The following is a 26,530-nucleotide window of genomic DNA, read 5'->3' as shown; positions in this document are numbered from 1 at the left end:
AGGCAACCACGGGGCTGTGTGTGGAGGAGGCACATTGTGTGTGTGTGTGTGTGTGTGTGTGTGTGTATGTGTGTGTGTGTGTGTGTGTTCGAGGTGATGTGACATTTCTGGGCTGACATGAAGCGGCACTCTGCCCCCTCGCGCCTGGAGGGAGCTCCCGGGGAAAGACACTGATGGAGGTCTGGGGTCTCCGGGGAGGAATTTCATGGTGTGAACAAAAAGCCCTGCGCTGCGGCAGAAACGACCTGTAAAACACGAGCTGGAGTCGCTACCGTCGCTTCATGCTTTTTTGAATATTGTGGAAGACATTGTTCATATGTTTAATTGCATGATGTAGAAAGATATATAAAGATAATTATACTCTACAAATAAAAATGACAATGTGATCCTTACATATTTTGGGTTGTTTTTAATTTTGCGTGCAGAAATATGATATATCACCCTACAGATGACACACGATAAGCCACTGTTAACTTCTTTCTATGAGCATTTTTGGGTCCTCCCTTTAGCCGCTTTTCAACCACAACATACCAGTCTACAATCAACCAGGAAGCATTGTTTTTCCTGAGGAATTCAAGCCCAAAAACCTCTGAACACAAACCAAACTGCAGAGGAAAGCAGATTGTTGGAGCCATTGCAACAGCAACAAGCAAAATTTCATCACAATCGATGTCGCAGCAAACACAAACTCCTGCGTTTAAAATCCAACTCTAAATGATAATATGTGGACTCTATGCGGACTGACTCGATGGGAAAGCAAAAGCATCCTCTAATCTACACCTTTTTTTTTGCCGCCATGCTTCACACTCACAGAGGGGTAATTCATCACCGCTAATTGCCTAACTTAATCTTGGCACTGTGTCCAATGAGCAAGCATGTTTATCGGCGTATGTGTGGCTGTGCGATAGCGTGAGAAACCGTACGGCTGCGTGTGAAAGCGTGACAGCTGAGCAGCTTCTACCTGCAGCTGAAAGCAAAAACTCCACCTTACATTTAAATTAATGTCTCTAATCCCCGAAACTGTCCAATATCGTAGCTGTTGTACGTGTCAATTCAACTTGCACTGTTGCTATCTTTCCACTCAAACTGGCTTTTGCAGAGAGCACAACATGCAGACCTAACTTGCAGCGCATTACAAAACAAGAGAAAGAGCCAAGCTATATGTCTGGATCAATAATGGACAGTCGAAAAGTGAAAGAAAGTGAGCAGGCAGGAGTGAAGTGACAGACAGAATAATTGAGTAGTGCGAACGGCGTGGAAGCAGCACCTTCCATACAAACTAATCCAGAGGCTTAAGGCATACAGTAAACAGGCAACATAAGTGATTAGCCCCAGTTAAACTATCAATCATCTTTTGCCACACACACACACACACACACACGACATAATATAGAGTTATGCAGAGATGTGAGAAAGTCGCAGCCATAGTCACCCTAGGAGGGGATTGGGTTTCATGGATGAGGCAGCTGAAGATATTTCATGCAACATAATGCCAGAACCGTTGCCCGCCCCCTACATCACCCCTCTCCTCCTCCCCCACGTCTCCTCTCTTCCTCTATCCAAAGCACAAGCAGCAGACATGAGATACTCCTTTTCAGCCATGACAATATTTTTTTTTTTTTTCAGTTTGGAAAAAAAAAAAGAAAGCCTGCAGGCCGTGTTGTTGTGGCCAACCTTGTGGGTGCATGAGAAAAGAAACATGTGGGTATCGCTTACACAAATGGCCCTGCGTGAATGTGCGAGAGCCAGACAAAATATAGAATCCGAGCCGCTGTGGCGGAGCAGGCCTTTCCTGTGTTTGTGATGTTTTGAACGTGTGCATTCTGCTGATGGACGAAGGAAACATGGCTTACTGGCTTCTAACAGGAATGTGTGTATGTAAATGATATTAATTCTATAAAACGTGTGTGATGTCCTCTACATTTGTGAAAAACATCAATGATATTGGTTGATTGTATTTTTACATCTCTGTTCTACTGATGTATAGATCCAATAAAGGGGTTCTACTTACGTAGATCAAATCTTAAAGCTGCCTCACGACACATTGAACACTTATTAATATTAATACATTATGTCAACACCAATGTTTAGACATTATTTTAATTGGAATAAACAAAAAAGACCATCACCAAGATTTTCTGAGGAATCTGTTGGATTGCCTAACTAGGTAACTGTATCTACTAACTTGCTAACCTTTTAACTTGGCCATCTCAACAGATACTAGTTTAGCTTTTGCATGGTTTTCACAGAAAAATTATAGATATATTGTGTAAACATAATGTCAGCTTCTTAGCTGGAACACCATAGTATTAAATAAGCAAGTCTTACAAATTTAATCTGTCCATTAGTAGGCAAAAAGATATTAAGTAGAAGGTAAGGTTTGTATTATAAGTAGATAGTGAGCTAGTAGGTAGCTAGTTAAGGCTAGTTGTCTTCTATTAACATTAAAGGTTATATATGTAACAATTTATATGTAGTAAATGCTTTGTATTGCCAATGTGTGAACAGATTGTAATATAGCTTAAAAACTGAGACCTTTCCTGACTTTCTCGGTCGCCTATGACAGCCTGTGGACTGATTTCTATGTAAAGGACTCGGGATGGTTTTGCTTTGTTATGTTAGCTGATAAAGTAATTTGCAAACCGCAAGCTAGTTAGTATCATGGAGATTGGACATTACAGATAGTAACGTTATTCTATGATATATGATTGTAATGTCACGTCACTGTTTTGGCCGATGCCCAGGGTGATTGCTCGCACCTGTGGAATGTGAGCATGTGCACGGGCAACAGCATGCTGACTGCAGTTGACTTAACAGCCACCTGATAACTGAAAATTACATAAATTACCTTTCATATTAGTCGGTTTGCTAAATCCTAAAAATGCCAAAAAAGTTCTTAAAATGAAAGGAGATTGCCTCTCTACAGTTTTTCTGCAGTGCGAAAGATAAGAGTTAACTGCGCCATCTAATTTTGGAAATCATGGAATCTCGTTAGGCCTTTACATTCTTCTGTGGTGTAATGTATCACGAAACAGGATAGACTAACACCCCTCAACAAAAAAAGATAACTGTGAAAGAAGAAGGCATGATAACAAAAAGGAAATAGTTCTCGCACTAAAATAACACAGTGAAAAGAAAGTGCTTATGTCAGAGTGGTAGCTACCACTAGGTACATTTGCCTTCAAATCTAAGGTCCTGGGTTAAATCCCCAGCTCAACAGGTTAAAGCTTTACAGCTCAAAGTTATGGAAGCCTATTTTTGCCACTTGAAAGAAAATTCCCTCATAATTATGACTTTGTATTTATTAGAGCATGTCAAACTTAACGGAAATTTGTTTTAACGGCACTAATTACTTTAACACATCAACGCAATTTGCAATTTTTCGGTTGTAAGAGTGCTAAACAAACCAAGTATTAGTACTAGAAAACCTAAGGAATCAATTGGTACCAACAATGTCATACTAGCTTGTCATGAAGGAGGCTAAATGACACTCCAAACTTACGCAAAATTTTGGTGAAGAAAAACTGGCATGGCCATTTTCAAAGGGCTCCCTTGACCTCTGACCTCAAGATATGTGAATGAAAATGGGTTCTATGGGTACCCACGAGTCTCCCCTTTACAGACATGCCCACTTTGGTGGGCAACTCATAGTCAAGTCAGCACACTGACACACTGACAGCTGTCATTGCCTGTTGGGCTGCAGTTTGTCATGTTATGATTTGAGCATTTTTTTAATGCTAAATGCAGTACCTGTGAGGGTTTCTGGACAATACTTTTCATGGATTTGTGTTGCTAATTGATTTCCAATAATACATATATACATACATTTGCATAAAGCAAGCATATTTGCCCACTTCCATGTTGATAAGAGTATTAAACACTTGACAAAAATGTGCGATTCATTTGCGATTAACTATGGACAATCATTAAATTATTATATAATTAAATATTTTAATCGATTGACAGCCCTAGTATTTATGAGATAATATGTCATAATTACGAGAAATAAAAATCCATAATTATGAAAAAAAAACTTTTTTTCAGCAAAAATGGGCTTCCATAGAATATGTCCTTAATTATCAAGAGGTTAACAATCATTCTAATTTTATAATCTTAATTTTATCACATTCAATTATGATGTATTGACAGGAATTTGGGCAGGAATTATTGTTACCTACAAGTGTAACTACATCTGTAAAGGCCGTGCTTAACAGAGTTTAGTCTTTTAACCGTGGTTAACATTCTTGTATCGGTTAGACAAATTAAGTGGAGCACTTAATCAAATATTATTGCATCAAGCACAGTAACTGTAATGATCTAAGTGTGTTTAAAGTCCGGACTGATTGCTAATTTGAATCATACGATAATTAAACAGTAGAAATGTGTATTATTAAGGTAGTTTTAGCTTTACAGTACGTATGTTATGTTGGAACACCAGCAAAACCATAGGTTGACTGTCATGCTGTGTGTCAGCGCTCATAAGGTAAACGATTTTTTCTACAACTGATAAGATCTAGCCTGTCACTTTGAAATTCAGACTTTTTCTTCAACTATAACCTGCATGAAAAGCTGTCGCCACAGTGAGAGAGAATATGCCTTCAAATGTCTGAGGCTGATTAAGGCCAGAGCTAAGAGATACAGACCTGGAAGGAGTATTGCTGCATATTTGGGTAACACTTTATAATAACCATCATTTATAAAAGGTAAATTGATTGTTAATTAAACTTAGTTAATAGTTATTTTACTTTCAACAAACAATGAAATGATAACTAATGTTTACTATTCGTTACTAATGCTACAATTTATGTTATTTTAACAGTTTAGTGTTGCACACATTATAACATTTTGTATACTTTATAAATATCTGTTAATGATTAAGACATGATTTGTAAACCTTAAAGAAATCGTTTGTAAAACATCTATAACATTACATAGATAGATATTTGTAAGACTTTGTTAATGGTCTATAAACAGTATTTGACTGGCTTTTATAAAGTTGCAACTAATGATTTTATGAAATACTTTGTAAGGCATTTATAAACATTATTTAGATAGATAGTTAATACTTTTTCAATGGTTAATAATTTGTTTCTGGTCCATCTGTCTATAAAATGTCTAAAGATCTTTTTACAAACAATTTCTTAAAGGTTTACAAATCATTTGGTAATCACTAACAAATACTGAATATAGTATAGAAAATGTTATAATGTGTGCAACAATAAATCGTTAATAAAAGGTTTACTAATGTAATCAGAATGTAATTGTTATCGTCTCTTATCAGCTATGATACAATATAGACTTTATAAACAATTTATTTCATATTACACAAACTAATGATAAAATAACAGAAACTTTAGCATTACTACTAATTAGTAAACATTATTCATTATAATTTAATTGTTTGTTAACAGTAAAATAACTATTAATTAAGTTGAATTAGCTATCAATTTACCATTTATAAATGATGGTTATTATAAAGTGTTACCCATATTTGTACTGTTTCTACATACTTTTCTCACAACATCTCCATCAAAATATCTTCTAGCTCCACTATCCACAAAAATGTCAGTCATAAAGTCAGAACATAATGCAGAGTTATATAGGCTTAATACTGATATATTGGAACTAAACAAATGTTAAACTTTATATGAATATGTCTAACTGTAGCCCCATGGATTCAAAGCCAGGAGCTTTCTTCACATCCGCTTTACATTTGATGTCATGTTAACAGTCTCCCTGATTGGACTCTGATTGATATGGAGCTGCCTTGTCAACTTTGTTGCGTGTCAGATGTCAGAGACTTTTTTTTCTGACCCCCTCTGAAGCTCACAGAACAAAATAAAAAGCAGTTCAAAAGCTGCGTTTTGATCTGATTGAGCTCTTGCATCTGTCAAACGCTCTCCCACGAGGTTTCGACATGTCAGACTCTCCTTGTCATCACCAGGACAGGACAGATCATTTGTCATCATTTCAACATTTAGTACGATGAAAAAAAAAACTACAAACTTTTCTAGAAAAGTAAATGAGCTAAAATGTTAAGGTAGAAAATGAAAAACACATAGTATGAGCAACAGTACAGTAAGACGCAAGGCTCAGCTTGATTCTCATGCTTTGGGAAAAAAGTGTCAGAAAAGAAAAGAAATTGGATATCACTAACTGAAATGAACAGACATACTCTAAGTAGTGCACCCCTACTTATTCCTGCTCCAGTGCAGTGCTTGAAAAGTGATTATGTTTAGATGAATAACTGACTTCAGGACAGACAAGCAGGAGAGTAAAACACGTCATACTCACAGCGTAATTCCTTATATATCCCAGCTTTGGTACAAGAGAGAAAGGAGATTGTTTAACTACAGTCATCGGGGGGAAAATGAGAACACAATAACAACTCTGATATTTGCTGTCTTGCGTCTTATGCACCACGGTGACCAAGTCATTTTGGAGTTGACTGCCTGAAGGTGTTTTTTTTAGTAAAATCCATGATTTACTCTCAGTGGGTTCTGGTTGAATGTATTATGCATTTTGTAGCCAAACCTGAAAAGGTAATGGGAGAGTTTCTGACATTTTTAAACAAGATTTGTTTTAGTTAAAATGGCCATTTGATGTCTTGAGTCAGTATTAAGCGCCATAATTGCTGACAACAGATAGCTGCTCAAAGTACTAAGACTATCAACACGAAAACTTAATTTAGCTCTGTCAGAAGCAGCTTACCAGATGATGTAATATTTTCTGGCAGCCATATTAAAGGCTCTCTGCTCTTGCTCTAATGACAGATACAGTAATTGAACTTCTGAACTTTGTTATCCCAACAGAACCTGTTAGACATTGTTTCTTTGTAACCCTGTCTCCTACAAAATGACATTCCCATACTACTAAACTGCATTCTCAATTACGTTTCGAGGGAAACTTGTTTTCTCCCAGGTTACGGTCTCTCTTTTAAACAGTTTTAAAAATGTAGTTAACGTTGTAAATTGAAACAAAACAAAACAAAAAATGCAACAAAACTACTTGGCTAGATTTAGTAAAAAACAAAAAAACATCATGGTTTGGCTTAAAATGGCTACAAAATTGACAACCCGTTCTCACTCCCAACTCGTAAAATATCGCGTTTGGTAAGTGCCCCTCACCATCAGAAACTAAAGCACGGAGGCACCCTTTAGCAACAGTATGTGACAAACCGGGCTTGCAACTCACTCCAATGTAAACCCACCCGTGGCGTTATTCAACGGTCGGAGCAAGTGATGTAGTATAGTCTGCCCCGTGAGTCGTGAGACACGTGAGTCGTTAGTATTGTCAGTCCCGTGAGTTACCAGTCAGTGAAGTTAACGTCAACCAAGACCGTTTCCTAACCCTAACTAAGTGGTTGTGTTGCCTAAACCTAACTTCCTGTGAAAACGTAAGTTTATTTTGAAAGGTCTCAATGCATGTAACGAGCGTATATTGACATGACACACCGCCCTTAGTCCGTCCAAAGTAACGCAGGAGGGGTACCCCGTGCTTCGTCTCCGATGCCGAGGGGCACTGACCAAGCAGCGGTATTTGACGAGTTGGGAGTGAGAATGTGTTGAAATTGAAACAAAACACAAAAAAACCCACAAAAAAACATTTTGTTACGATTAGGCAACAAAATACTTGGGTTAGGTTTCCTGGACGAAAGTCTGGTGTTTGTTGACCCATCCAGCACCTCGTCCGGCTCCCTATGTGGAGTTCGCCTGACTATCATTACAAACAGATTTGTGATACGTCAAAAACGAACGTAATCCGCAACAAAATACATTTCCCTTGAAACGTAATTCACCATGCAGCTTTGTTGTATGGGAACGTCATTTTTATGAAACCAAATAATGTTAGCATCTTAGCTAGTTCACCATAGTATCACGTAAGCTAACCGCCAGTCTTACAAATCTTGTCTGCCCCTAAGTAAAGATAGGTATTAGCTAAAGTTAGCATTATAGGTTGCTAGTAGTTGTCTGTTAACATTAAGATTAGTTGGTCTGCTAAATATTTTAGTACGTTAAAAACAGCTTTTCACATCAACAAAGATGACCTCTCAAGCTACAGTTTAGCCTGTGTATAGCAGTGTTAAAGAAAGGACTTTACGGTGTTAGTTAAATTTGGAAATAATGTAACCTTATTGAGCCTTTGTCGTGTTGTGGAAATTTTGTTAACGCAAGTTAGTGTTATGTCTCAAAAAGCAAGTAGGACAATTTTTTCCCCTCCACAAAAAGATTACAGTAAATGAAGAAGTCATGAAATAGTTCTGACACTAAAATGGCAAAGTGAAAAGAAGGAGTGTTGTCAGGGTGGTAGAATGCAATTTATATACCCTGCGTTTATGTTCTCGTGTTCAGTACAACCATGAGTACAACTCATCCAAACTGTTTTATTTCAGACCTAAGTTCTTTTAGCTCCCTAACCTAACATTAACTTTACCCAGAGTTGTTTACTCGTCTAAATTTAAAGAAATAGTGCGCCATTTTGGGAAATATGCTTATTCGTCAAGAAATAGTTACACAAAGTAACTCCCTGCAAAACCAGCAATTGCCAGTTTTATATTACTGTTTGTGTTGTGGCAAATGAGATAAATTGTATTGATTGTGAGCTTCGGCTTTACTAGCAGTCTTAATGCTAAACTAATTGCCTCCCACTTCAAGATGCTGACTTAACATACGGACATGAGAATGGTATCAATCTTTTCCTCTAACTCTTGAAAGTAAAACGAATAAGTTTAATTCCCAAACTGTCAAACTATTCCTTTAAATGTAAGAATCTTTTCAGCTGACGCTCTGGCAATCGCATTATGTCCAATTCGTGCTATTCTCAACAATTGTTCACCATATGGTAACAATAGCCTAGGCTATATTTCACATTTCATTCTCCACTGGGGACTCACTCATAGTGATATCATGTACTTGCCAGGAGATTTGTGACATACTGTATCTGAAAAGCCTCTAAAAAGATATAACATTAAAGTGTCCAGTTGATGAGGAGGGATGAATTTTACCTTGTTTCTCTTAAAATAGGCCCTGCGGCAGGCAGCGAAGCACTTCTCACTGCAGAAGCTCTTCAGCTCGCTCCCCATGCTCAGAGAATAGCGTTTGACGCCGACCTTCTGGCACCAGGCGCACATGATCTGCACGTTGGATGCGTCTTCATCTAGAAAGAAACAAACAATAGTGAAAGTGAGTTAGGATGGAGCTCAGTGTCTCCCACTCGTTTCATTTTGCAGGACTTTTCCAGGACATTTTCAGTGATGATATAGCTGGAATGACACACAGGGATCGCGCCATACACTGATATGAAAATATGACCAATTGGTCATAGAGTAATGCAAACACACCTGCAGATGTACAGCACTTTACTTAGTTGTGAAGCTACCGCTTCAAAAGTTAAACATTTCATGTCATATTATGGTGCACAATGCAGCACTGCCTTCAGCTTTCTCTCATCCACCAAGCTGGTGACCTTCCAAAACTGGTCCAGTTGTGTGTTTCTGGGGCGGCAGTAGCTCAGTCCATAGGGACTTGGCTTGGTCCCCGCATGGACCAAATACTGTGTGTGAGCTGGTGGCTGGAGAGATACCAGTTTGCCTCTCTTGAGCAAGGCACCAAACCCCCAACTGCTCAGACATTTCTCCATTAATGCATGTATAGCCTATAGGTCCTGTTTGTGCATGTGGGTATAAAAAAACAGAGTGAAAAAATCGTCGTCTTCTTCTTCTTCTTCTGCTAGCAAAGTAAAAAAGCACTGTTTGCTAGTATTTAGCCAGTGTTGTCTCACATACAGTTGGGCTCCCATTCATCGTTTTGACCCCGGCTTCCCATTCATTATTATAACCCTGCCAACTCTCTCAACAATGACCAACACATATTAGAAACCATTGCTTATAGCCAGAGTAGAATCACAAACCTTAAACCTTTGCAGGCAAAACAAGCTAACAAGCACATCAACTTTAGCAAATGAACCAACGTGCTAGCCAATTTAACATTATTCAACTGTTTAAAACAAGTTGGGAAGAAAATGCAACGTTATGTAATGTTATCCAACCTGTATGTGCTACCATATGACATGACACGGGGGAGTGTTCACAGAGTTTCCACAACATAACCAAGAGCAGCCTATTCAAAATACGGTCGTCCATAAACTATCATTTTAACGTTAATATGATCCTGAACATAATTTAGCCCTTTCAGATGGCAGTGTTATCTGTTTGAGGGAGCTCTGACAGATAGTAGTTTATTCTCAGCTAAAGGAAAATAGGAGAATGTTGAAATAATTTTCCAGGACAACGCAATATTTCGTCAAAATTAGCTTTCTAGATTTTTCAGGACGCTTGGGAACCCTGTTTAATGACAACAAACGACCATTCATTTTTAAACTATCCGACATGATCTCTTTTTAAACTATAAACCATTATCCTGGACAATCAGGCCGAGGTGCCATCAAAGGATAATTCCAAATATATTTACAACTTTTTATATATATTTTTTTATATTTTTTGCTTCACTATAGTTGGCAATATATAAGTGGCAATCTTGATGATTTTCATTTAAAAAAAATGTCTGTTAAGTCACTATCTATCGCCAAATGAGTTAACACAATGGTGATTGAGCCTATTGCCCACTGATGAAGGTATTGCAATATTTATATATTTGCAGTATTATTATTATTATTAGGAAATGGGTGTCTGTGGTGACATTCCCATAAAATAACAGTGTTTCTCCATTGTATACAAACCAAAAATGGAACTATGCACACAATGAATGAATGAATGACAAGCTCATGTACATAGAAATATAATTTCTCTATTCTTTTTCTATGTTCATGTATCAACAAAAAGTCCCAGACTGCTAAACTTGAAGCACAATTCCATTAATTTCAGTCAAATAGAAATTCTAAATCAACCAGGACTGAAATCTTAAGGATTGCCACTTTAACAGCTGTAAATAATGATTAACTGTTACTTAACACTCATCATGTCTTACATTATAACCAATATTGACCTTGGGGTACATGTCTTAAACTTTGTGATCAAAGTAGTCTGATTCGGGTTACAAAATATGCTTAAGCAAAAGTGACATCTATTATACTTTAAGTGCAAGTCCGTGGCGCAGTATATCAACACGCATGCAACAACTAGATGTATTAAACACAAGGACCAAAAGGCATTAACTCCACTGACTCAGCCCAGCTGCAGAGCCGGTTAAATCCGCTCAAGACTCAAGCCACAAAACCACTGTAGGATTTATAATGAAGGCCTGCCATGGGTAAATGTAGCAGAACCGGATGAGCCGGGGACATGGGAAGATGCCTATTTGTGGCTGTGCTCTGTGGGTATATTAGAGAACCTGAAGTGGACACAAGGATGTGCTTTGAAGATGCTGGAGATGACGGGCGTTCACATGGGAGGCTGGGTGGTGGTCATCTGCATCCTGTTTGCGTGTATTTAGGCCTACTAAACCAAGGTCACAGAGAAATTTTAAATAATTCTCATAGTTTGTGTTGTAACATAAATGTCAGATGGGTGAGGTTTGTTTCACAGAACAATATATTTAAGTATAAAACAGTTGATTTCAATAGTTGTAAAACAATTTGGACCACTTTTTCCTGTCTGACAAGTTACACAACTCTGACCTGACCTGAAGGAACCCCATCCATCTACCACACACTCCACACAGTTAGAAGAGGACCTATTACTGTATGCTCATTTTCAGGTGCATACTTTACTTGTATTTTGGGTTTTTACTAGAACATGTTTATATGCTTTAATATAAAAAAACAAACTTTACTTTTCTCATATCATCTGTGCTGCAGCATGTCTTTTCACCCTCTGTCTGAAACGCTCTGTTTGAGCTCCTGCTCAGTGTGCTCTGATTGGCCAGCTGGTCCACTCTGTAGTGATTGGTCAACCATAGCTATACCTACAAAAATGAATGCACTGTAATTCGTATATATCCCACAAAATCATCCACGTAATTGTGAACCAGATGGTAAACATGTAACATGCGGCGAGGGTTGCGTTGCGGAGGTCGGGGTGGTTGAAAAAACACCAGACTTTCGCCCAGGAGACCGGTGTTTGTGTCCCCTGTGAAGCCAGAAGTCATTGTTGATTTATTAGTAACATAACTTCTATACTTAAGTTACGCCACTTCCTTTGTTACTTTAACACAAACCACGATCTTTTCCTAAACCTAAATAATTAGTTTTGTTGTCTAAACCTAACCAAGTTGTTTCCTGTGAAGACGGAAGTTTATTTTAAAAAGACTGGAGCGGAAATTGACGCTGGACATTCGTAGGAAAACACACACAAAATAAGGAATAACTTCATATCATATGAACCGTTTTATGAGAATACTTCGGGCAGGTATTTTGCAAATGTGTTACTTGGTGACATCACCACGTTACGGAAGTAAAGGCAGGACTTCAAGCGAGGCGTTTCAGGCAGTTCAGGAGCAGTGTTTCTGTGGCGGAGAGTAACTCCCTTTGATGTGGACTTTGGGCTTTGAAACTTTGTAGACCTTAAAAAAGATATAATACACTAAAGGAAAGCAAAAAAGCTCAAAAGCATAATAGGTCCTCTTTAATTTTGTTTTTTGGTTCTTCCTTGTGTATTCACAAATTATTCATGATAAGGGCACTTTGAGGGCAGAGAGAATAAAAAAAAAATCATGAGGAAAAAGAACTAGAAATATCAGACACAGTGAAACAAATATTCACATCATAGACAGGACTGAATCTTAAATGAAGTTCACATAAAATAGACATTAAGTGCTAGTCTTATAAGGTTAGGGCTATGGGATATTAATGAGAGTTACTATGTAGAAGGTAAGTAAATAATAAATGGGCACAGTTAGAAAAAAAGAATAAAAAAAAGAAATAAATGAGAGTGATAATTAGCAGTTTTCTTTAAGAAATCCCAATATAAAAGTACTACGTTTAAAATAATATATGTAAAAAAACAATGTAAAATAAAAGTATAAAATAAAAAAAATGCATGTGGAATTAAATTGCCAAATAATAATATCGCCAATAGTAGTTACAGTATAACAGCAGTTATTGTTGGTGTTTGCGGGTGTATATTTGTATGTGCATGGGCATTTTTAAGGTGGACTGCAGAAGTTTATGCATAAATGGAGTCTATGTATGGATATTTCACAATTTTTTTCAGTTGATAATATATGTAAGTGTGTAGGTTTATTTCTCTGAAAATGCTGCTTTGCCAAATTCATGAGCTGTGTGGAAGGGTGGCTAAAGAGAAGGCGTTCTCCCCGGGTGTTTTACAGCAGCCCACTGCTCCTGAGGATGGGTTAAATGCAGCGGTCAAATTTCATGTATGTACCTGTATGTATATGAAGAATCTAATAAAGTTTAAGTTTTAAGTTTAAAATGAATTATCGTGGATTTAAAGGTCAAATAGAATATACCCAGATCTCTTTTGTCTTATGGTTAGCCCTAACACATTTCTGAGTAAATCTACAGTTGACCTCAACACATCCCTCTTTTAAATCAAACTTTTTTGAGAACAACAAAATGTAATCCGTTGAAAGCTACAATAACAGCTTCTAAACTAGTTACTCGTTTTAACCTTTTAATTTAGACGTATGTAAATGCAGGGCTTCTGTGTGGTCAGTGTGGGCAACAAATTATTTTTTAACAGACCATCAGTGACAGTGAAATGCCTCTTCTGTGGTAAACTGTGACTGCCGGTGATGAGCCGCGGGCTTTTAGTGCCGTCGCTGTTGCAATAAGAGACATCCTCCGAGATTCCCTCCAGTATCTCCCAATTATCACATTATGACTACGCGGGTGTGAGGGTGAAAAAACGCAGGCCCATTAGTCTTTCACCCCCGCTCACCTCCTTATCGCACGCTGGCCAGGCTTTTCACCTCTTGTTGAGCTTAATGGATCTGCGGGGCCATCAGATTTTAAGTAAAGACTAACTCACAATTAAGGGAATAACTCCCAGAGGCCCTAAAGATAGCACAGTGGACCCAACATGCATATTTTATGTCTTTCCTCTCCTCCGCGCTCTATCTCATTCCTATAGTCTGTCTGCCTGTTTGTGTCTATCTGGATTGCTGCCCACTGCAGTGATAACAGAAAAAGAAAACAAGACATAGTTTCATTCTGGGCTGACTGGGTGGGTGGATCAGGATTTGTACATCGCTCGGAAATAATGTCTGTACCGCGGCGTAATGAACCGGATCGAAGGCCAATATGAAATCACAACATCTTTCGCAATATCTCAACATTTCCGTACAAAGAGACATCTTGAGGTGGAGTTGTTTTTCGCCTTCCCACGTCCTGGCGTCTAGTAACAAGCCCATCGCAAAACACTCACATCTGCATGAGAGGGGAAAAAAAAAACCTGCCAGTAATTATGCAGCCTCCATATTAAATGCCACCATCATCCGCCGTACCTGCACCTCAAAAGGTCCTTTGTCGGATTTTGCGGGGCACATGAATAATTCAGCATATGTGTGAGGTTGGGGTGGGGTGGAGGGGGGGGGACGAGTTGAAGGGGGTGTCGGCCGGGTGGTGGGTTGGTGCTGGGCTTTAAGTGGGACCACACCATCTGTTTCCCCGCCTAGGCAGGGCCAGCGGGGACTCCTCTTGGGCGATGCCAAGGCGGTTCGCTCTCTCCGCCGGGGCGTACCAGCCTCCTGTGCCACAGCAGACGCAAGGGATAATGAAGCCCTCTGTCTGGCCGAGGAACGCGGACATTTCCTCAGAGAGTTGAGGGGGTTATATTGACACTTGGGCAGGTGGAGGAAAACAAGGTGTACAGCAGGTAGCGAGCTCATTAGTCGCCTATCCCTGCCTGGGTTGGTTTGGAGGCTTTCAGGCCATGGCAAAGACAGAAAGTTTTCACGTTGCATAAACAGTCAGTTCGGCTGCTAAGTGCTGAAGAATCAGCAGGTAGGTTTATTCTTCCAATACTATGTAATTTGTCTGGAGCACAGCTGTGGATGAGATCTGTGCCACTTCTTCTAGTTAGGTGTTCTGACTGGAGAAATTACTGTGTGTGTTTTGTGGTTGGGAAATACACTCTGCGATGGACTGAAAATGACCTTGATCGTTTTGGAAATGTAAAATGTAGCCTTGTTCAAAACACTCACATGGGTAAGATTAAAACAGTTGTAACTTTTTGTATCAGCTCTGGAGGTGGGCTGATTTACCCATTTGATACTGTTTTTTGTTGGCAGTCATCATGTTTAAGTGTTTTCCTGACAAAGAAGAACTTATATACGCCCAAACTACTTTTCAATTCATCCATCCTTTCCAAAAAAAAGGTGTCAGTGCTCCCTACCTGCAGGGGGCTTGATCAGTGGCGGGGGGATCATGGGGACTATGATGGGCAGGTTGCCATGTTCCTTGGTGCCGGGCATGGAGGTGGACGGCGTGGTGGAGGACTCTGTGACTCCGTTCCTGGAGGCTGGCAGAGACTGGGAGCTGTTGGCTCGATCCGGAGAGCCATCGCCGCTCTCCGTTGAAGCTGGGATTTTTGGCAAGAAGTTTTCTAGACGGGGGGGGAAATATAACGTTACTGAACAACTGATGAGATTGCTGTGGCACTCACTGCAAATCCTGCCACAATGTAAGAGGCCTAGTAGGCCTCAAATCTGACACAAAGGGGTCACTTTTTACCATACTAGAGGCACAAGTGATGAAGCATGTTTGTTTGGCTTTGGAAACGTTTATGTTTAAAGGTGCTAAATACGAGAATGGAAAGCATTTCTATTGCTTCCTCACGGCTCTCAACATGGCGACAGCTGAGCCAGTGGCTTGCAGCTAACGGTGCTAACGGCAACAGTATTGACAGAGCTAACAGTGTTAACCTGGGGGGGTAACCGCATCGCTACGCATCCGCTGTTGGTCCGGACAGCGTTATCAGTTGTAACCATCATATGACCACAGTGCCGTGCGGCAGCCGTGAGCTAGCCAGTGGGTCAAGCTCACATGCACTAAAAGGCCCACATATACTTTATAAGATGATAGTATGTCAATGCTGTGTTTGTAGCTTGTTGCATTGCTCCCAAGTGGCCAAAAAAATCAATTAATGTGTGTTTAAACATGCTAAATACAAAATTCAGTGCATATCTATGATAGAGGGATCTCAACATGGTGACGGTTGAGCCGGCAGCTAGTAGCTGTGCAACAAAGACAACAGTGCTGACAGAGCTAACAGTGTTAACCTGGGGGGGAACCAGAGGGTGGGCGCTAAGCTTCCGCGATGATGCTGTGAGTCTGGACGGTGTAATCAGCTGTAACCGCCGTATGAGAGCAGTGCAGAGTGGCTATGTCAACAAAGCACAGCGAAGCTCATAGTACAACACATACAGAGGCAGAGAGACTTCATTCTCTGCTCAGGTAGACATTACTCCACTAAATCTTTACATAGCAAATAGTTGTTTGCTGCTATATTAATGCTCTGAATATCAAATTTAGCACCTTTAAAGTTCAGGAAACATTCTTGGTTATAATTTTTGAACACTCAAAAAGACAGCTAATCTGCTAAGTCAGAACAGTGTGTAAGTGGTTGCGGTTTCACATAAGATTGACAGTGCATGTAGCATAAGCAAACAATCCATCTGTCATCACATTTTCATTCAAATGTTGCTGATCTCTGATTTGTGCATAGAAATATGTGACATCACAATCTTCCAACTGAGCCCTGCCCACTTCAAATCAGTGAAGACAAAAATTAAAATACAGAAACCTCTCAAGTGTAACTTGTAAAACGGGCAGAAAAAAAGTACGTTCATGTCAGACCCAATAGAGTGCTCCAGGGACCACGTATTTCTGTAGACCATCCAGGAAGTTAGCATCGCCCTGGTTCCCTCAACAAAAACGCCAATGGGATTTTTCCATTGGGTTTTATATTATTGCAGAAAATAATCTCTGTGGCAAACACACGTTTATGATACTTACACGTTTTTTTCAGCAAGATAATCTCCACAAATGCACTTTTATGATTTTTTTAATTGTAAATGCAATCACCAGAAGTAAAAAGCTAATGTTAGCGTTAAACAAACTACACCACAGTCGCATGAGCGCAAGTATACGCAGCGAGGCTGTAAAGACATTTAGTAGTCTCATTTAGCCACTTGTTAGTAACCTCCTTTTTTTTAAGACACAAAGGCTTCAAAATTCAGTGGTGGGATATTCATTGGTGTATTTTATGTCGTAGAACAAAATATTTAAATATCTTAAGCCTGTGTTAACCACAGATCTTAATTCAGGCATCTAACAAAAAAGCCATTCAAAAAACACATCGACTTCCCGACGAGGGAACAGGAGGTGCTAAAATGCTAACTCATTTCTGGATTTTAGGTCTCATTCCTGCACCACATGAGAAGCATAATTTAAGTTTTAAGAGCCTTTAACACAATAACAAAGAGGTGTCATAGTCATGTTGCGTACAACATGGTTCACGATCCACTCAATATTTTCACTAATCACATTATCTTTTAATGCAGCAACACAATCACATGGTGGATAACGAAGCAACTGAGAGTGTTGATTGCCGGGTCAACCAGGCAAAAAATGCATGTGCTTTTGAATACATTTTAATAAAAGAAACACTAAAATGGTGTAGTGTATGTTAAGAGTTCCATACCTTTGAGGACAGAGATGTGCTGTGGCGTCTCCCCTATGTCCAGGTTGTCAGAGTCTCTCAGCTCCACCTTGTCATAGCCGTACCAGCCCAGCAACTCGTTCATGGTGTTCTCTGCAAAACTCTGCAACACAAACGGTTAGCTGGTTAGACTCGAGACAAAAGTCTTCATACAGGAATCACTCTGACTAGATTTGATGTAGACAATATCATACATGAGTTGGGACTCTTGCAATACAAGCTGCTACAGTGCTGATTTACTTAATAAATAGAAAGTAATTAACCTTTAATTTAACCTTATATTTTAGAGTAACTTCTGTTTTTTTTTATACTATCACGATATATAAATGTCGCTTAGCAAACATCTTGACATTTGGAAAAAAAAGGAAGATTTGAGGTCACTTGTTATAAAAGCAATCTGCTACTTTGTTGCATTTGCTGTGCTTCTCCTGAGACCTTGACTTTAAGACTTGCTCCTTAGATTTGCCCACAATACCACATTTCATCAACTAATTAGGCAGAGATAATGCGATCCCACTTAAAATTTAAAGCTGTGCCCCGACAAAAACCACAATGTAGGTTTTTCTTCCAGGTCTTTATACGTACAGGTCAACCTAATTGGGGTTAACACTGTCCAAATGCCAGACAGCCGAACTAATGGCCCCTATCACAGCACAATAAAACAGGAGGATGTTAACAGAGTGTAATAAAGAGTCTGATAATAACCCTATCACAGCACACTAACCAGCACAGAGAACTTATCACAGTGCAGTAAAATAGAAAGCACAGCACAGTAAAGACAGTGACAGCAGAGATAAGTTTGTTTTTTTCTCTCTTACGGCTTATCTGATTGGTTAAAAATGTTGTCTCTGCATCCAAAAATGGCACAAGGTTTAAATGGACCAGAAGGACCACTGATTCATACGGCCCGAAGCTGAGGAAACCAACAACAACATGCCAAAGACTATAGTTTTGTCAGAGCTGTTGTTCTTGTTTAGTGGGAACAGAGATATTCTATTTATTGGCAAACTACAGCCCAACAGGCAACAACAGCTGTCAGTGTGTCAGTGTGCTGACTTGACTATGACTTGTCCCAAACTGCATGGGATTATCATAAAGTGGGCATGTCTGTAAAGGGGAGACTCGTGGGTACCCATAGAACCCATTTTCATTCACATATCTTGAGGTCAGAGGTCAAGGGACCGTTTTGAAAATGGCCATGCCAGTTTTTCCTTGCCAAAATTTAGCTTAACCTTGGAGCTTAATTGCCTGCTGGCTTTAGCTTCATATTTAGCATATAAACACGAGAGTGGCATAGATGTGCTCATCTGACTCTCGAACTAAAAGCAAATTTGTACTTCTCAAAATGTTGAACTATTCCCGTAAGTGGTTTTCAACATTTAACTGGTTAAATAGTAGATAAGTAGATACACTGCATGACTAATAACAACTGTGTATTTCAGTACACTAATCCATCACGGTGAATCACAACAGTAAAAACACTAATATAGAGTCAAATAGATTTACAGCTGTAAGCAGTAAATAACCCTTCACAGTTAAGAAGACATCATAATCCATTAAACAGTCATGCCTTGTGACAAAATGCCGTCCAAGTTGCTTTGAGCAGGGCAGTAAAGTCCCAACATTCCAGCCCAGTCGCACAGCAGTTTGTGAAATAGTCACAGAATTGTATATATTGATTCGTGTACATAGACACAAATTTAAAAATTTTTTAGTGATGGTCAGCACGAAATTGATCGTATGTAACCCACATAATTGTGAACTGGGAAGTATAAAGAGTAGCAAACGCCGTGAAGGACTAGGTGGAAGGGTGGGCCAAAAAACACAATATGTTTGCCCAGGAGGCCGGTGTTCGTGTCTCGTGTGAAACCACAAGTCAGAGTTACAGCACTTCTGGAGTTATTTAACCCACACCACGACCTTTTCCTAAAGCTAACTAAGTAGTTTTAGTCAAGTAACTTCCATACTTAAGTTATGCCACTTCCGGTGTTATTTAAACCCAATCCGCAAAGTTTTTCCCCAATCTAATTAAGTCGTTTGTTGGCTAAGCCTAACCAAGTCGATCTTTTCCTAAACCTAACTGAGAAGTTTTATTTTGAAAAGACTGGAGCGGAAATTGACATGTGCGTCACATGTTGCTGGACATTCGTAGGAAAACGCACTAAAAATACGTTGTTGAAAGTCGTGCTGAGCGTCACGAAAAAAATGGAAATTTGTGTCTATGTACACGAATCAAATAGATTACATTTCGTGACTATTTGAAAAAACTGCAGAGAGACTGTGTTGAACTTTCACCAGCACAGCACAGCAATGCAGATAGTTAGTGCAGGTATATGCTAAAATAAATACAACTAATCTATGCAGGTGAAACATTAAAGCATTTCCTCCATAACAGCCGCTCACAACACAGTCAATAAAAACCGTACTCAAAACAAAACCATAACCCTGTTAATGCACACAGCCCATTATCACCATTACACCTCTCAGCTGGATTATTCCCAGAAGCGTTTATTCACTGAACCCTAAACTATGGTGGATGGTTCAGCTATCGTTTGACTCTAAAACATAGACGAAAATGTTCTTTCTGAAAACAAACTACAGCAATATGCTGTAATTATTTGGTCTGTGTGACAGAATATTAGTCACAGGTCACTAAACTATCAGTTTATCCTCGGCGCTGTAAATAATGTTTACCACATATTGCTGCTGAATACATTTCTGTAAATGTATCTTATAATGATAAACACTTTCAGCTCAAATTTGGACTAAATTAGCCGTAGGTATGGGACATGCCTGTCAATTAGCGCATAACAACAGCTTGTAGAATCGTATTACAGGCTTGCAAGGGCAAACACTCACCATGCAGCAATGTACCGTAGTCTACAGTACGTTGCCACGGAGATGACCCGCCTTGTCTTGCCATTGGTGGGCTCGCTCCAGATCAAATTGACAAGACTCGAGTCAGTTCATTATTTTATAGCCAGTCCCACTTTACTCTGTGCATTATCTCATCATGGCAAACAGCCGACACTCATCAGTCATTACATCAGGCAGTTAAATGTCAATTACAAACAGCTCCTGTCGATATGTCAGCGCCGGAGAGTTCATGTCGGAGTGGTTCAGAGCCACCCAGCACATGTGACTCTTGGCTGATCTAAATTTAACAGCAAAATATAGACACACACATCCGCAGAAGAGAAGAGAGTAGCTGCGTCGGTTGTCTTCAAACCATTGCTACGATCTGAGAGACAAAGTGCAAAAAGCAAATTCAGATTGTGGCCTAACCTGAACTAAGTCTAGAGATGCACCGATCCGACTTTTTCCATCCCGATACCAACAGCCATACCTGGGCTTTGGGTATCGGCCGATACCAAGTACCAATCCGATATCAGTGTTTAATTGTGGGAATGCTGATTCAGCACTCTAACCCTCCCCGCATTTATTCTTTTTTCAAAATTTTCTGGCAAAAAAAACAGAGACCAGCACCAAAAGAGATCACTTCCTCTCTCTCATCCGCTTCACCACTGGAAGTCTTCAGCAAAAACTCAAATGTGGAAACTTTTTAAACTGCCAGTTCTCATTTTTAACTTTATCCAAACAAATGTCACGTCTACGTACATCTTCATCAAAGTCATGAGGTGCTCAAACTGAACAGATTTCAGGTATACAACTTACCATTTTTAACTGAGGGGGTCTTTTTCAGGTAGTTTCTTCTCTGTGTTTTCACCAGTCATTCCCAACCATGACTTAGCACTTTCAGACACAAACAGGTGTTTCTGATTGGTTGATTAAAGCTCCATCAGGCAGAGACTGATGGAGCTCTCTCTGGACCTATAGTATAAAGGTTTATTCCACCCAAATACTACTTTATGTCTAACGACTTGTAGTTTTAAAGGTTTATTCCACCCAAATACTACTCTGTCTGTCTGTCTGCCTGTCTGTCTCTCTTTGTGTTTAGCAATACAGTTTATCTATCTGACATATATACAAAGCATTTGTATATATTGGCAAGAATCTGGTTATACGATACGTATCATGACACAGGCGTTACAATTCAATATATTGCAAATTATTGCGATACTGTAAGTAAGGCAATATATTGCGATTTTTTTAAATCTAATTTTAGGAAAACTGTATAAAGAACACACCACTATATGCATAAAATCTGAGTAAACAAAAGTTGACTTTTTTGCATTTATCTCAGTCCATGTAACATCCAACATCATAGCAGAGAGGACACATACACTGAGAGGGTGCATCTCTTTGCAAATGTAATTAAGTGTTGACTGAGCTAATCTTTGCATGTAAATTATTAATTAAAAATTTCTACAGTGTTTTTGAGAATCGATACAGTATCACAAGATATTATATACACGTATCGCGATTCGATATTTCTGATATTTTCTTAAACACCCCTAGTGTGGAAGTGACTGGGATTATTCTTTTATGTGTAAGGCAACATCAGGCTTGACTTATATTTTGCTTTTCTAACTTTGTAAAAACAAAATGTAACAAATAAATACATAGATATAAATTTACTGAATTGTTATTTATTGTTAAAATAATAAATTGTACACCAACAACGGCAGAAAAATCTTCAAAATTAACAGGAATTACAATTTAAGTGTAAAAGAAATTGGTCAAAACTCAAACAGGAATTAAAATTCCAGTATATAATGTAACATAGAACTGAACTGAATAGATCGGCCCCATTGTCAACAATATCCAATCCAGGTATTTGAGTTAGTATCGGCCCGATATCTGATCCGGTATTGGTGGATCCCTAACTAAGTCCTCTCCTTTCTCAAATATTTCTACCTGCCTCCACTGTAGATTCTTTGTAAAACAAAGATGTTATTGAATCAGCCTTTACTGTTGCTTGTTCATCCGTCATAAAGCAGGAATGCCCCAAATAATCATAAAAGATGCCAGATATGACAGGAAGGAAGTTGGAAGACATGACACACTAATAGACTTCCATATTAACTTTACAGGCGCACTGGGCAACTTCGCATGTTGGCAGTAAAAACTAGGCGTGAAGTAACTTCAGCACACAGTGAGTTCATGTCTATCAACCAGGCCGGTCTACGATGTTTTATACCGAGAGGATGAGAGAGAGAAAAAAGATTTCTCTGGAGAGCGTGCACTCACTGCTGGAGGCAGGACTGAGCAAGTATTGATTCGTGATTTCCTGTGGGTGGGAAAAGTGACCTGTGTCTGAAACCAGAATTTAATTTGGGAAAATAAAGTGAAACTACAAGGTCTCAGTGGAGATGGGTGTGGTGTATTTTCACAATAAAATACCTTTTGCAGCTCTGAAAAAAAAAATAGAGAAAAGACAGAAATGACTTGAATAGAGTTGTTAAAGTTAACGCGATAATAACGTTAACGTAAATTTGTATTAATGCCACTAATTTCTTTACCACATTAATGCAACTTGCAATTTTTAGGTTGTAGTGGGCTCAGTTTTAAAGCTGGAGTGAAGACACTGGCATCATATGAAACTATAAAACCTAAGGAATGCACTGGTACCAACCATGTCATACTACAAAGGAGGCTAAATAACGCTCCAAACGTATGCTAAATTTTGGTGAGGAAAAACTGGCATGGCCAGTGGGTCCCTTGAACTTTGACCTCAAGATATGTAAATGAAAATGTGTTCTATGGGGACCCACGAGTCTCCCCTTTACAGACATGCCTGATTTATGCTAATCACATGCAGTTTTGGGGCAAGTCATAGTCAAGTCAGCACACTGACACACTGACAGCTGTTGTTGCCTGTTGGGCTGCAGTTTGATGTGACATGAGACATGTTATGGTTTGAGCATATTTTTTTATGCTAAATGCAGTACCTGTGAGGGTTTCTGGACAATGTCTGTCATTGTTTTGTCTTGTGAATTGATTTCCAATAATAAATATATACATACATTTGCATAAAGCAGCATATTTGCCCACTCCCATGTTGATTGTATTAGGTACATTTTGAACAGATAAAAAATGTGCGATTAATTTGCGATTAACTATGAACAATAATGCGATTAATCGCGATTAACTCGATTGACATCCCCAGTATTTTCACAATAAAATACCTTATGCAGCTCTAAAAAAACAAAAAGAAAAGAAAGAGATGCCATGAAGCAAGGCCTGGTGGACACGCAGAAGGAGCCTGTCTGAGTCCACAGCCTGCAGACAACAGGTTGGTCCACTGACTCAATCACTTGATACAAATTCAATTAACAGAGAACCAACACAAAGCCCAGTTTGGATATTGCTTACAGGGGTATTATAGTAAGGGAGATACAAGTGGGAATGAGCCCACACACACACACAGACACACACACACACACATTTGTTTAGACTGAAGCAGAAGTATCTTTTTGCATATTTGAGACACTGTGGCACAGTATAGGAGTGACAGAGGCAGATTTCCTCCTGCTTCATCAGCACATTCACTCCGTTTCTAAGCATTTTAGAGAGAAATTCATGATGTGATGTATTTTTATCTCAGAGTAGTAGCGCTTCTCTCGGATCAGTTTTGCTTTGTTCATACGGAGCATATATCATTTCTGCTATTCTGTGCAGAAGTGACACACTTAATATACAGACTTGGGCTAAATGCTGGGGAGGGATTGTTAATGAAGAACGACAGGAGTTATTGATCTGCCTGTTATGAAATACCACTGTGGTGGGGTGGTCAATGGGCAGACGTGGCACTAAGGTGCAGGGCACGGCTCAAGTCAATCACAGGTGAAGTAGAGGTACCATGTTGGTGTGACGAGAAACACCATGCGGGCAACCATCTGCAAGAACGCTTCAGTGCTATGCACGCAAACATGTGGGTGTGTGAACATGTGGACGTCTCAGCGTCAACATCCAACAATGAAAGGATTTGCAGCATTTATTTACAATAATTAAAGTCTAATCCAAAACCCTTGCAATCTCATCTTTTTTTGGCACAGAGAGTTAAAGCAGTGAAGGCTGTTAATGAGGACAGCTCATGTTTGCTCATGTAACAGCGCTTGTGCTTGAACAATGCTGAGTGACAGCAGTGCTCACTCTGCCTGAAGGTTGCTGGAAGTCAGATTTAGTACCACGTCCTGAGCAGAGCTAAAGTTAGGTCCTGACAGCTATATACACAGTCGTGTTTTTACCCCTGGAGACACCCCGTTGTTTCCATGGCACCACCTTAAAGGTGCTCAATACGATATTCAGAGCATATCTATTGTCTCCACACGGCTCTCAACATAACGACTGCTGTGCCAGCGGCTCACTGCCAAGCCCCCAGGAAGAGCGCCGGTCGTTGATACCAATTTTCATAGTGGCCAAACGGTGGTACTACATCTTCCGTGTCCATCACGTGATGCCATTGGGCCGAAAAAGACTTTTTCCCATTGACTTACATTAGGAAAGAGACGTCTGTAACTCAGCCCTCGCTAGTTACAGATGTAGGTGCAGGTGCATTAGGGCGTTTTCCAGCCTTACACACATTGCATTCCTGTCCCACACAATTCTTAAAATAATTAATTAGTTAAAGAAAATGTCTGATATCTAAAATGAGAAGCAGAAAATGTCTCTAGTAGTTCACTAATATGCTCACAGCATCAATTCTCAACATTAACCAAAAAGTAACTCTGAAAGTGCAAACACTGGCAAGCACAACTGCAGCAATTAACACAACTGCAAGGATAAAACCTTGAGAGGAAAATCCTCCTTTTGAACAAATGAGTCGGAGCATAACCCAACCTGAATGTACTCCCGAGGAGAAACGGATGTAGCTGTAAAATAACCACATCACGAGAGACAAAAACACAGCACCTCTCTGTGTCTCCCGTTCCTTCCTACCATCCTGTCCTCTGTGTCACCCTACTACTTTGAGAAAGTGGGAGTGATATTAAGAGCGGAATCTAATCCCGGTTGGCGGCTCATCAAAGCAGCGGCACCAACTTTGGCTCTGGTGAGCTGGGGAGGAAGAGGCGTTGGAGGCACAGAGGCAGCCACAGATGTCTATATGTCACATCTATAGCCTTTTTTATCAGCTTTTATTTGTCCCAAAGTCTTCTAAGAGCCTCGAAACAGAACAAAGGTCAACTGGAAGTATAGTTTCAAGCTGCCAAATTAAGATTATTATGTTTCAAGTTAGAAAAGTTACAAAAAGCAACATTTGCTAAAATGCATGGGCCTGGGATGGTGACTTCAGTTGGTCCGTCCATCTGTCCTAATTATGTTGTTGACCTTTTAACCCTGACCTTTTTGTTTACTGCCACCATCAAATCAAAATATCCCCTTGACGAAAATTGTGGTCCATGGATTATCTCAAAAACCAAAAGGCAGGAGCTCCATAAGATTTGTTGTTGGTATACAGTATGTGGTCCCCAGATAATGAATATGAATCTAAATGTTTTAATATTAACTTTTCTCTATGGAACCATCATCAGATCAATATGTCCACCAATAAATATACAAATCTAATAGAGACATAAATTGCCTTAACGCTTACTTAGCTCATTCCTGCCGCCAAGAAAACAAAGCCTTTCCAGTTTGGACACTCTCCTCTGTGAGCTTTCCACTAGTGCCACCATCAAACTAAAATATCAATCTATGAAATGTATGGAGCATATCCTTTTCTCTAAGGGGATATACCCTTAAATATCCCTTAGTGAGACTGGTCTTTCCTCTCACATCAACCGTGGAATAAATGTTATAAACGGTCTTTAACCCCACTGATGAGAAGGCTCCAAGAATAGCAAAATCATCAATGTATTGGTTCATCCACTGTACTGTGGGGTGTAATGAATATTGCAGCCTTTAGGGGCCGTAGCAGGCTTCACACGTGTATTCTTGATTTGACAACACAGCTGTAGCAATGGAAGCAAATTGATTGAATAAACTAGA

At 39.4% G+C, this 26,530-nt stretch overlaps 1 protein-coding gene across 4 annotated transcripts in view; it reads right to left on the bottom strand.

Annotated features, from left to right (window-relative positions):
• sobpa (sine oculis binding protein homolog (Drosophila) a) overlaps positions 1-26,530 on the bottom strand; it is a 55,982-nt gene that overhangs the window by 23,751 nt on the left and 5,701 nt on the right. For 2 of the 4 annotated variants that reach the window (XM_074660658.1, XM_074660654.1), the window contains exons 2-5: positions 17,621-17,741; positions 15,311-15,520; positions 9,005-9,156; positions 6,295-6,318 (exon numbers count right to left, since the gene is read on the bottom strand). In XM_074660658.1, the coding sequence (XP_074516759.1) occupies positions 6,295-6,318; positions 9,005-9,156; positions 15,311-15,520; positions 17,621-17,741 (507 nt within the window). The remainder of the gene's footprint in view (positions 1-6,294; positions 6,319-9,004; positions 9,157-15,310; positions 15,521-17,620; positions 17,742-26,530) is intronic. The other 2 variants (XM_074660659.1, XM_074660657.1) reach the window with 1 other exon arrangement.

The sequence above is a fragment of the Sebastes fasciatus genome, chromosome 15 (assembly GCF_043250625.1).
Source record: "Sebastes fasciatus isolate fSebFas1 chromosome 15, fSebFas1.pri, whole genome shotgun sequence".
Lineage (NCBI taxonomy): Eukaryota > Metazoa > Chordata > Actinopteri > Perciformes > Sebastidae > Sebastes > Sebastes fasciatus.
The sequence above is the reverse complement of the archived record's forward strand: the minus strand, read 5'-3'. Positions and strand labels throughout refer to the sequence as shown.